The following is a 12,505-nucleotide window of genomic DNA, read 5'->3' as shown; positions in this document are numbered from 1 at the left end:
GTCATTGCAAATGCATTTGGTGATGTATACTTGATGTGAGGTCGTTCTATGCGTTGAGCTTGACATGCTCAATATGTCATCTTGCTGAAAATTTTACTTTTGAAGTAAATTACAGCATTATATTTGCTCTTGCAGACACTTTTACAGTGTATATTTGCATTTGCTTTTGCGGTACAGTGATTGTACTTCTTGGCTGAAAATTATCAGTTTTTGTTTTGCCTCATTATGGCTGACACTTCGTCATCCTCGAACTCTAAGAGCCTCTTTGAGATCCGTAGGTTTGATGGTACAGGTTTTGATTTGTGGAAGGATCGCATATAGGGCATTCTTTTCTTGAAAGAGTGCGATGATGCATTGTCTGCAAATAAGCCAGAGGGTATGTCAGATGCAGATTGGACTAAGCTTAATAGGAAAGCCATTACTTACATCAAGATGGCTGTGACTGATGATATCCTTGTTGACATCAAGGGACTTGACGCTGTGTGGGATAAGCTTAAAGCTACTTATGAGAATACGACTCCTGTAAATCAGGTCCATCTCATGAGGAAGCTTGTAAGCTTAGAGCTTGATGAGTCCAAATCTGTCTCTGATCACTTGAATGCTTTTGGTGGCATTTTGAGTCAGTTGAGTGATTCAGGTTTGCAGGCTTTTGAGGATGATAAGCTCAAAGCTATCTTTCTACTTATGACACTGCCAGAGTCTTGGGAAGCATTGGTTGTTTCTTTGAGTAACAACTCAAACTTGACCTATGATGGTGTGCGTGGTTCTATCCTCAATGAGGAGATTAGACGCAAGTCAAGTGGGAGTGGCAGTGGATCAGCCTATAATGTGCGTGGACGCAATGAAAAAAGGCAAAATGTTGCAAATAAGCAAAGAAATCGCAGCAAAAGCAAAGAAAAACAGCAAGACATCACTTGCTATCAATGCCGAAGAAAGGGGCATAAAAAGCCCGATTGCAGGTATTTTAAGAAAGAGCAGGAGCGCAAGAAGCAAATGAATGCAAAAGGCAAGAAAAATGACAAAGAGGGCAGCTCTACCCCTAAGGAAAGTGAGCCTGAAAAGGCAAATGTGATCTCTAATGTTGTCATTAAAGAGATTGATGAAAATGAAGACACTAGTGATCTTTATGTTGCATCTTTAGATCCACATGTCATGACTGTTGAGGATATGCATATCACTAAGCATGATGTGATAGATGCTTTGCTTTCTACTCATGATGGCCTGTCACAATCTTGGATTGTTGACAGTGGTGCCTCTTTTCATGTAACTCCCTCTTTGGAGTGTTTTGCCTCATACACTGCAGGAAACCTTGGAAAAGTGTATTTGGGCAATAACTATGCTTGTGACATTGAGGGAGTTGGCACCATACACCTGGCACTTGATAATGGCCAGGAACTCACTCTTCATGATGTTAGATATGTGCCTAGTATCAAGAAGAGTTTGCTTTCAGTTGGGAGTTGGATAGCAGAGGCTTCTTCACTACATTTGGCGGTGGCATGTGGAAGATCCAAAAGGGATCTATGCTTGTGACTAGAGGCAGTAAGAAGGGTACTTTATACTATCTGCATTGCAAGGCATTACCTGATCGTTTTGTTGCAATTGCAGAAGTGCAATCACACATGGAACTTTGGCATAAACGTCTTGGACATATGAGTCATAAGGGACTGCAGACTCTTTCCTCCCTTGGTAGGATTGATGTAAAAAGCTCTAAACTTGATTTTTGTGATGATTGTGTACTTGGGAAGCATGTAAAAGCTTCTTACTCTCATGGAGCCTCTAAAAAGGCTAGTAGTTTGGATCTTGTACATTCTGATGTATGCACAATGCCAATAAAAACTCATGGTGGTTCTCGTTACTTTGTGTCTTTCATTGATGATTGTTCACGTAAGCTATGGGTTTATTTGCTCAAAGACAAGAGTGAGGTTTTAAATGCTTTTAAAAAGTTTTATGCCTTTGTTTGTACTCAAAAGGGTTTGAAACTTAAATGCATACGTACAGATAATGGGTGGGAGTATGTTTCTAAAGATTTTAATGTTTTTTGTGATGAGAATGGGATTAAAAGGGAGCTCACTGCCCCTTATAATCCATCTTCAAATGGTGTGGCTGAGCGTATGAATCGCACGCTATGTGAGAAGATTCCGTGCATGCTGTCTACAGCTAATCTCTCGCAATTGTTTTGGGGAGAGGCACTTAAAACCGCGGTGCATATATGCAACCGATCTCCACATCGTGCACTTGATGGTGGCATCCTTGAAGAGGTTTGGTCTGGCAAACCGGCTTTATATGACCACTTGAAAGTCTTTGGTTGTGAATGCTATGTACATGTGCCTGTTGACTTGAGGACCAAACTCGATATGAAATCCTTGAAAGGCATCTTCTTGGGCTATGGAGATGAAGGTGAAATGGGATATAGAGTTTGGATTCCGGGGTCACATAAGGTAATTCGCAGCCGGGATGTGGTATTTAATGAACCTAAGCTGCTAAAAAATGCCACATCCAGTGACTTTGATAAGAAAAAGGTGAAATTTCAGCATGATCAGTCACTTTCACAACCATTTTCTACTGAAAATTCAGCTCCTTTTGATGCTGGTCATGAGGGTCAGCGTGTTATCATTGAGCCAAACGATAATGGACAGCAAGGGGATGCTGAAATTCAGCCTGAGGGTCAAAATCAGCATGCTGAAAATCCATTACAGCAGGATATAAATGCTGAAAATCAGCCTCTAATTGATGGGGTTAATGTTCCGCATGATGTAGAACCATTGCCGGTTAATGTAGATCATTGGGTGAGACGGTCTACACGTGTAAGAAGACAACCAGAGAGGTTTCAGCCCTCTTTGGATTGTGTCTTGTTGACGGATGAGGGAGAGCCTCTTACATATAAAGAGGCCCAGTCATGTGAAGATTCTTAAGAGTAAGTGGGAGCTTGCTATTAAATCTGAGATGCAATCATTGTATGCAAATAATACATGGGAGCTTGTGCCTTTGTCCAAAGGAAGGAAAGCTATTCCTAACAAGTGGGTTTATAAGGTCAAATGTGTTGATGACAAACCCAAGTACAAAGCACGTCTAGTTGCTAAGGGTTATGCACAGAAGGAAGGCATTGATTTCCAGGAGATTTTTTCACATGTGGTGAAGATGTCCACTCTCCATGTGTTGTTTGCTTTATGTGCTATCTTGGATTTGGAGCTGGATCAAATGGATGTGATCACTGCTTTCTTACATGGTGACTTGGATGAGGAGCTGTATATGTAGCAGCCTGAGGGTTTTGTCATTCCAGGGAAAGAGCATTTGGTATGCAAATTGAAACGTAGCTTGTATGGGTTGAAACAATCCCCTAGACAGTGGTACAAGAAGTTTGATACTTATATGCTCAACCATGGGTTCAAACGCAGTCATGCAGATCACTGTCTTTACACTAAAAAGGCTGAGGATGGAAGCCTTATTGTGTTGGTTCTTTATGTGGATGATATGCTACTTGCAGGAAAGCATAGAGCGACATTAGATGCATTGAAGAAAGAGCTGAATTCAGCCTTTTCTATGAAGGATTTGGGTGCAGCTTAAAATATTTTGGGCATGCGCATTAAGCGAGATAGAAAGAAACGATTGTTGTTTCTCTCACAGGACAAGTACATCAAGAAGGTACTTGAACGTTTTCATATGGCTGATGCTAAGCCTCTTGGTGTGCCTTTACCGCCACACACAAAGCTTAGCAAGCTTGATTGCCCAAAAGATGATGCTGCCAAACAAGTCATGAAAGGGATTCCTTATGCATCCGCCTGTGGTTCTTTGATGTATGCCATGGTTGCTACACGTCCAGACATTGCTCATGCAGTGGGAGTTGTTAGCCGGTTTATGTCCAACCCTGGCAAACCACATTGGGAGGCAGTGAAATGCATCTTTAGATATTTGAAAGGTACACAGGACATATGTATATGCTATGGTGGGAGTACACTTGCGCTGCGGGGTTATTGTGATTCGGACATGGCAGGTGATCTTGACACTAGGAAATCTACCAGTGGGTATGTCTTCACACTTGCTGGAGGTGCTATTTCTTGGTGTTCAAGGTTGCAAAAGATTGTCGCACTGAGCACTACAGAGGCTGAATATATTTCAGCCACAGAGGCTTCTAAGGAAGCCATATGGCTTGGCAGGTTGGTCAGGGATTTTGGTCTTCCTGCACATGCTCCAGTGCTTGGTTGTGATAGTCAAAGTGCTATATGCCTGGCTAAGAATGCCATGTTTCATGCTCGTACCAAACACATAGATGTGCGGTACCACTTTATACGACGAGTCTTGGATGATGGTCTTGTCTCATTTGACAAAGATCAAAACACAAGACAACCCTGCAGATGTCCTCACTAAAAGTCTTGCAAAGTCTCAACATGAGGATTGCATACGCTTAGTGGGAGTTGCTTAAAGGTACCACATTGGGCCTTTAAGTGGGAGGTTGTTGGGGGTAAAGGCCCCCTGTGGTCCCCGTTCTTGTATAGTGTACACATACTTATACTTAAAACTCACTTATAAGTGAGTACACACATTTTTTATTAAGTGTCCGGCCACTTTGGCCGAACAACTTATAGGTGTACTTAAATAAAACAAAGAACCCTCAAAAAAAAGTAGAATCGTGGGTTTCTTACGTTTGAGCTCTCTCTCTCTCTCTCTCTCTCTCTCTCTCTCTCTCTCTCTCTCTCTCTCTCTGCTGCGCACCCTACTTCCTGCAGTGTGTGCCCATCTCCTCCTGCTCTCACACACTCCCTGCGCTCAACAAAAACCCTAATTTGCTGGTTGGAGCTGCGCTATACGGACGCCTCCGTGATTGCGGACTGATGACGTGGCAACAGCATGTGGGAAAAGCACTATTGCGTGGACAACTTTTGGCTACGCATGGGATTTGCTTTTCCCAACGCTTTGGAGAGAGAGAAAAAGGCCTCTTTGCTTTATTGTAGCAAGAGAGAGAGAACGAGAAAGCCTCTCTGCTTCATTTATTAAAAGAAAGAGAGAGAAAGAACTTTTGCTTTATTTTCAAAGCTTTTACTTGAAGCTTATGATTTCAACTTTTGGGGCTCTGCTTTTGGCATCCCTTGTATGTGAGCAGGCCTTTCACAACTCAGAGCATCTGGACGCAGAGTCTAGCGCCTGCCCGCACTCTTGTACTTTGAACTCAGATTAATACAAAAAGAAATACCGAAAGGGGCGCCAGTCTTTGGGGCCAATATCTCTAGGCACGGAACTCCGCCGGGCCAGTGTCGAATCGATTGTGAACTGTGAACTGTTTTGAAGTATTTAATTGTGCTGTCGCGGTAGATTCTTGACTTGGAGTGTCCAACTCTGTTACAGCTACCCTCACTCAGCTTATGGAAGTTGCCAACATTGGTCTTCCATTGTTGAAGGGAGAGAACAGTGGGTTCTAGGCAACGTGAAAGGGGGACCAGCAAAAGAAAAATTCAGCAAAGAAGCCCATTGTGAAAAAGACTCAACCCTGTTTTCATGTTAATGCGGGCTGAGTAAGGCTACTTGGATTAGGGACCGTGACAAGCCCGAGTTGGACGAGTTTTTTGTGCATGGTATGGGATGTTTTTCGGGCACACCTAGTACGAAGCACCCATCACGAGACACATTGAAGGGTGTGTCCCAACCTTGGCAACCCAATCACTGAGGCAGCGTGTGACCTTCCACGACCATTTAACAATGAATTCAGGCCATTTGACCTTCTACATGGCATGTGTCTCATTTATAACATGTAACATGTACATTCATGAATACCTATTGATTGTCTTTTTTACATTATTAATTTTCTATGTTAAGATGCTTTTATATGGCAACAAAATCAAAAAATTCAGGCAGCTTAAATAAGTGTTTAGGTAAGTCAAATTTTGAATGGTTCGAGTCCAGATAAATCAGTGAAAAGCCAATGTCCATCGATGAAGGAAAGTGGAAGTTAAAGACTAATGGTAGTCAATCACGAGACAATATAAGTATCAACTGCATCGATGTGCTTGTCTTAAAATAATGAAGGTCAACGCTATCCACCGGTTAGTACTCACTATATTTTTGGTAAATCAAAAGCACTGCCGCAAAAGGCAAAAAGCAACTAAACAATTATGGTTTATCCTATGACACACATATTGGGGTTCCAGAAGTAACCTACAGTGCAAATCCTTATAGGGGAGACTTGCTAGACGGTGCCACTTGTCAACATTAAAGCAAAACAGTTTTTTATAATTCTGTATGAATAACTAATCCCTACCTCTAAAGCTCCATCTTGACTATCTAGAGTTCTTTCAATCAATTGACATTGGCAGCACAAAGAAACCTAGCGTGTGCACCATCACATACATCAAAAGAGTGAATCAACTCTCTACACAATGACATCAGAATCAAATTCCCCTTTTACTTTTCTTACAAGATATGACAGGGAGCCCAAATTCCATAAGAGCATTTAGCCTGGAAGCTATAGAATTCCTCCTCTTTTAAGATATAACAAGGAGCCCAAATCTCAGAGGCAATGCTCTAAGCTACTAACTCTAAGCTTGACCAATTGTACATTTAAGTTTACCACAAAGGCAAACAGACAGAGTATGCACTGTCCCAACAGTCTACCAATATGTCACTGAGTCAACATACAACCTACAATAAAGATTGAAAAAATGTGTTAGCGCACCTAAAAGAGGACCTGGCCGGCCATATGTTGCCAGTAGGTAAAGATGCTTCATTCATGTTGTCGAGTGAGAGAACCCCAAGGCTGGTAGCTGATAGCTCTCAATGGCATGCTTGCAGCAGGAACATCAGAGCAACCATGAGGTGTTGCGGCCACCCCTGCACTAACTTGGCAGCACTACTTTCAACATTGAAGCAGAATAGAAGCATGAGTCATTGAAACTTGCACTCTAAATTGCAAGCATCCCTCATAAGTGATCTTCTGCAACCAAAAGAAAACACCACATAACGCAACTCTCAGCAGTTTTCAAGATGCAAACCTGAGCAGAACCAATCTTACAAGCCAACCAAGTTCTGGATCCTTATGATTGTGGAAGGAATCAGATGAGGAAACATTTCCAGTTTCACAGTTAATGAAAGCTTTGCACACATTGCGATGAACTCTCTTACACAGAATTTGAGCTACAAAACTTTCAGCACCTTGAAACACATAATAAACATTGATCCTAGACTCTCTCACAAATCCATACTACACTTGCACTTGGGTCGGTCCTGTCTTCATTGTTGCATATATTTAGCCATGGATTGGCAGGGTAGGGAAAAAGAATCATCTTTACGACTCAAAACACACAGAATCCACTTAAATACGATATCTTATCTTCTGGGGAGTGTTTGGAATAGTTCAATCGCTCTAGACAAAGAGTGTTTGTGAGTTTCGGTAAAAATAAAAACCAAACAAAGATCCATAGGATAATACGGGAAAAACGGTTCAAGGGTACACCAATGATTGTAGGAAAGAAAAGCTCCAGAAATCATTATCTCGCTCTCTTTTCAGCATGTCAAAAAAATGTAAGATAATAGTTGGCTATCTCCCAATAACAGAAGAGCCATTCAACCCACTTCACAATAACTTCAAAGTAAGGCCCAAATTTGCTTAGCTATTTACTCAGTGATATTGATAATAACAAGCATGCTTAGACATGTAGCTCACAAGAACAATGCAATTGTTAAAACAAATCAATGCACATTAAAACTTTAGTATCTGATAAATGCACTCAGCAAGGCTCGCGCATTATCATGATCCATATTCAAGCAGGAAGGCACATCCACATCTAACAAATCAACAGAAAGAAGGTAGCATACCTGCATTGCTATGTTCGTTGCTGCCGTATTTCATTTTGGCATGCTCAATTTGCATCTGTGCAAACATCTTCATGCGCTGGATTTCCAAGTCTTTGATGAGCTCCCTTCTCTGCTTCTCAAGTGATGTCGCCTGCTCAAGCTTGGCAAGCTCTACCCTTTCATACACATCACCAAATTTGCATATTGCCTTTGCCAATTCTCTAAAGGGGCCATCTTCGTTAGACCTGTGTCCATCCCATTTCCTCTTGAACCTTCTCTTACTAGCCAGCCTCTTTTGAGGCAGTGAACTTTGAGATATGCCCGGGCCTGCTTTAGATTTGGATGCAGTATCAGCAGCAGCAGCATCGCCGCCATCATGTACCTGATGATTCACTGCTCCAGTACCTGCTGCAATGCCCGCAAGATGGTAGTTGGGCATGCCTGCCAGATGGTTTATGTGGGCACCCTCACTAGCAAGATGATGAATGAGGGGTGCGCCAACATGATGATTCAAATGCAGGACATTGCCAAGATGATGGTTCATGTGTACAACCACACCGCCGACATGATGACTTAGGGGTGGAGGGGCCTGAGGTGGAATAAAGAAAAGGGGAGGCTTCACATCCTCCTCTGCTGCACATTTGACGAAGGGCGTGGACATGACCTGGGCAGCATCAGGATTGTTTGTGCAGTTGCCATCAGTTGACAGAGCAGCAGAGCGAGAAATCTTGCCTGAAGATTGGGCTTTATTCTTCTTGGAAGAGCCGATGAGCTCATCAAGCCGGTCGAAGAACGCCCATTTGCTGGGGGCGCCACCAGTTACGAGCTTGCTCTTCTCGATCTTGTACTTTTTCTTGAGCGTGTCCAGCCGGTTCTTGCACTGAACATCGGTCTTGGGGGGCTTGGAGGAGCTGAGGAGCCGAGAATTTACACAATCGGCGACATCTTTCCAGTGCTTCTGCTTGAGGTTACCGCGGTTAAGCTCCAGGTAGCGATCGCCCCAAGCTTGAATGAGGGTGAAAGTTGCATTCTCAGACCAACAATCCTCCCGAAAAGGGCGCTCCGGGGCAGCAGAAGGGGGAGGCTCTGAATTGGCGACATGCGGAGGACGAGTAGGGGGAGGATGAAGGGGCTGGTGGTAGAGGTGAGGGTGGATGGGCTGGGACGCTGCGGCGTTTGCAGCAGTCGCGGGCGCCGCAGAGAGAGCAGGCTGGGGGCATGGCGAAGGAGATGAATTGCTGTCGCTGCTATCGCTACCGTCGCTGCCGCCACGGTCCTCATGAGGCTCGCCGTCGGCGGCCATGGGTAAGTCGGGAAGCTGCAACGGCGAAGGGAAAGGGAACAGGGAAGAGGGAAACACCGTCCGGCCATGCCGTCTGTGGCCACAAGGACATCGCAGTGGGGGGGAGAAAATCGCGGTCCCGGTGAATTGGCAAGGGCAACAAAGATTACATCAAAATGTGAACTAGGTGTGAACTCCACGAGGTTGACACTGAAATTGTCCAATTGAATTTTGAAGCTATGCTGCAAATTTTCGAGCGCAGAATGGTGCAACCTGTAGCTAAGGAGATGGACTACTTACAGAAGAAGCGTTGACAGGCTCGGCTGAGATTTCAAGCATCGCGAAGGAGATTACAAAATTGTAGTAAAAAAAAAGTGTGCCCCTGTAGTAGAAAGCACCGTGGGTGAGAAAGCGGACAGAGAAAAAGACGGGCTTGAACTCCCGTGGTAGCCAATGAAAGCAACACACGTCATAGAGATCTGTCCAACTACCCAAGCGGGCTCGTCTTGCCTCAAGTTCTGCCTCGTAATAATATATTGGGCTCAGGTTCGGCCTTATTTTGGGGCATGTCCCGTAATTGGGGCTTTACCCTAGTTATGTGTACTACAGTTTGGTGGTACTCATTGTTGAGGTTAACTCAGGTGAACTAGGATCACAGGCATCCCGACTAATCAACATAACGCTCACATCTAACAAATCATGCATAGGAGGGCACGCATTCCATCTCCCCTACTCAACAAATCATGCACAAGAGTGCACGCATGCCGACTAATCAGCATAACGCTCCCGTCTCCCCTACTTAACAAGGCATCTGGCATTGCCTTTCACTCCGATGAAGAGAGAGAGAGAGAGAGAGAGAGAGAGAGAGAGAGAGGAAGAAGAAGAAGAGAGACTATAGATTAAAGAGAAGAAAAATAAAACATACCTTTTAAAGTTTGAAGGGTGCTCCGTTGTGCATGGCTTGAAACTCCCTTGGCATACACCCTCCCTTTCTACTGAAAGGCACTGCCAACAAATCATGTACTCCAACGTAGTGGCCAGCCATCTGCCTCGAGATTGGGTCGTCATGAGGTCAAATGCCGCCCAACCCTCATCAAACCCCCCCCCCCCCCCCCCCCCCCAAAAAAAAAAAAAAGGAACAGACGGTCTAGGATCAAAGACCATTTGGAATGGTAGATTTCCTCCAAAAGGAGATGTCCATTAGTGCCATCACTGGCTAGAAATCAAGGGTGAACATGAGTTTGCAGGCCACAAACAAAATTGGGGCCATGGATCTACCGTTGCCAATTTTCAAATGACACTCGAATCTATTAAGTTGTCCAAATCTATAATGTCCATGAACTTACAATAACAAATCGGCTTCTATATATTTCAAGAATTGCGCGTGAGACAAGTGATTAGGACATAAGGCCATCAAGGAGGTGGTTGCTATGTTGAAATTATGGGAAGGGGGCTGTGTGGTCAAATTTACTTTCCTATGACGCTCTAAAGATGCCACATCGTCACCCTCTCACTTCATTCTTTGTTGTTGGAAAGAAGTGTGCATGTTCCACATAGAAACACCCCTTAGTTAGAGGAATATACTAGATTCTACTAAACATGCCATCCTCACTGCATATTCAAATGCCAATGGAATATCCAGAGCGCAGCATACTCCAATGGCATCTTCCAAGAACTTTTTAGATACTTCTATTGAACTTTAGCTCTAGAGGTTAACATGGATAATTACACCTTCCAAAAAGGTAGCATAGATATATTCCATGAGGATGCCTACATAGCCTAATAGCATTAGAGATTGTTAATACTATCTCTACCTCCGTATGCCTATAAAAAGGTCCTCACAAATCAATGTTTGAGTTTGTTGATTGAGAGTAATACTATTGCCTTTATAGTTGACACTACTTGTTATCATTGCTATTCAAAAAGCTAACCAATGCCATCATTTGGTATCGAGCTATTTCCAATTATTTGCTTTGATTAAGCCTCATCCAAGCTTTAATCAAGCATATTTTCTCATCATTTGAACCATTCTTGCCTTAATTGATCATCTTGTCATTATCCAAAAGTCATCTTGTCTACATTAAGCACCTTCTCCATCAATTCCAATTTTTTGCCTTTGACCATATTTAGAAGTAGCAAAAACAAGTTGGTCACTTCCACAAGTGACATCAACATCTCAAAGCTATCTCAAAAGTCCAGCTATGTGCGTCTCTTCATCGGTGCAACATGTCCTTTCAACCTTCAACTACACCAAGTATTGGTGATAATCCCTAGGTGCTCACCTTTAACCTCATTGTTGCCACATAGCCATATCCCATTATGCTCTAGAGTGATTCCATGACATTGAGCTACTACATCACCTCGGGTGCATGCTAGATGAGGGAACATAGGGAATGGCATCTTGCTTCACCACCAAACTATTGCTTATATAACTCCTAATGGCTTTAAGCCCCCTTGCCCTTGCCATGTGGGTGTGTTGGCTCATAGCCCCTTACCCAAGCCTGGTTCAAGGTGCTCATCCTCACACCACTCCCCCTTGAAGAAGAGTTTTTGTCCTCAAAAACAATAGTAGAAACCATTTTTTAATCACATCAATGTTCTCCCAAGTGGAGCCTTCTTAAGGTATGTCCTTCCACTTGATCAAAAACTTTGTAAGCATCATAAAAGTATAGTGTCCACAAATATCCATGTAGATCGAGGAGATGTAGAAAGAAAATCAGAACGCTCGTAGCATAAACGCTTTATAGGTGGAATGTCTACCAAAATGTACATTACTAATATACAACCATTCATGAAATTGTCATACTTTTTTTTATCTTGCCATGTATGTATAATCACATCTACATAGACAATCGTGACTATGTAATTGTTTAAAAAGAGACTGCAATAAGGATCCTCATAGAATGAGAATGTTTAGCATCTTAGGATCTGTTTTGATAGATATGAAAATATGGTGCCAATGACATAGTCAATGAGAACTCATACCAACCGCATGTGGAATATGTTTCATATAATGATGTCCATACCTCGAGCATCTATGTTGATCACCTTTGTAAAAAATAGTTTGTTTATAAGTTATTAAACTGAACTTCATGAGATCCTAAACCATATTATGCACACTTATGAGACAAATAACAAGTGCCATAGAAAAGATCTTTATCCTTGCAGTCATGGGATCTTCATAATCCAATATTTCTTTCAAGATTTTGAAAACATAAAAGCGTTGATTGTTTGCTTTGTTGCTACCTTTGTAGCTATGCAAGTCTATGTCAAGAGTAAAAATCCTATGTGATGAAACCTCCATAGGAAATCGTCAGTTGGTAAGAGTGAGATGTACCTTCCCTCCTTATACCGATGAAAGGCTATCATGAGTGTAACATGAACGGTACATAAACACCATTATCCTATAGCACCACCGTAGGACCCGTGTCCGTAGGTTGA

The 12,505-nt window shown here is 42.9% G+C and overlaps 1 protein-coding gene and 1 pseudogene across 4 annotated transcripts in view; one reads left to right on the top strand and one right to left on the bottom strand.

The window, feature by feature from the left end:
• LOC147438110 (uncharacterized) overlaps positions 1 to 9,195 on the bottom strand; it is a 48,591-nt gene extending 39,396 nt beyond the window's left edge. For 2 of the 4 annotated variants that reach the window (XR_015184935.1, XR_015184934.1), the window contains exons 1-2: positions 7,804 to 9,195; positions 6,665 to 6,922 (exon numbers count right to left, since the gene is read on the bottom strand). Coding sequence is in view for 1 of the 4 variants with exons in the window: in XM_086487464.1 (XP_086343590.1) it covers positions 6,909 to 6,922; positions 7,804 to 9,085 (1,296 nt within the window). In the remaining 3 variants the exon portion in view is untranslated. Of the gene's footprint in view, positions 1 to 6,374; positions 6,923 to 7,803 lie in introns of those variants that run through there. The other 2 variants (XR_015184936.1, XM_086487464.1) reach the window with 2 other exon arrangements.
• On the top strand, positions 3,577 to 4,420 carry LOC147438111 (secreted RxLR effector protein 161 pseudogene; annotated as a pseudogene).
• Positions 9,196 to 12,505: the final 3,310 nt, after the last annotated feature.

Source organism: Adiantum capillus-veneris, chromosome 17 (assembly GCF_014529385.1).
Source record: "Adiantum capillus-veneris isolate H3 chromosome 17, ASM1452938v2, whole genome shotgun sequence".
Lineage (NCBI taxonomy): Eukaryota > Viridiplantae > Streptophyta > Polypodiopsida > Polypodiales > Pteridaceae > Adiantum > Adiantum capillus-veneris.
The sequence above is the reverse complement of the archived record's forward strand: the minus strand, read 5'-3'. Positions and strand labels throughout refer to the sequence as shown.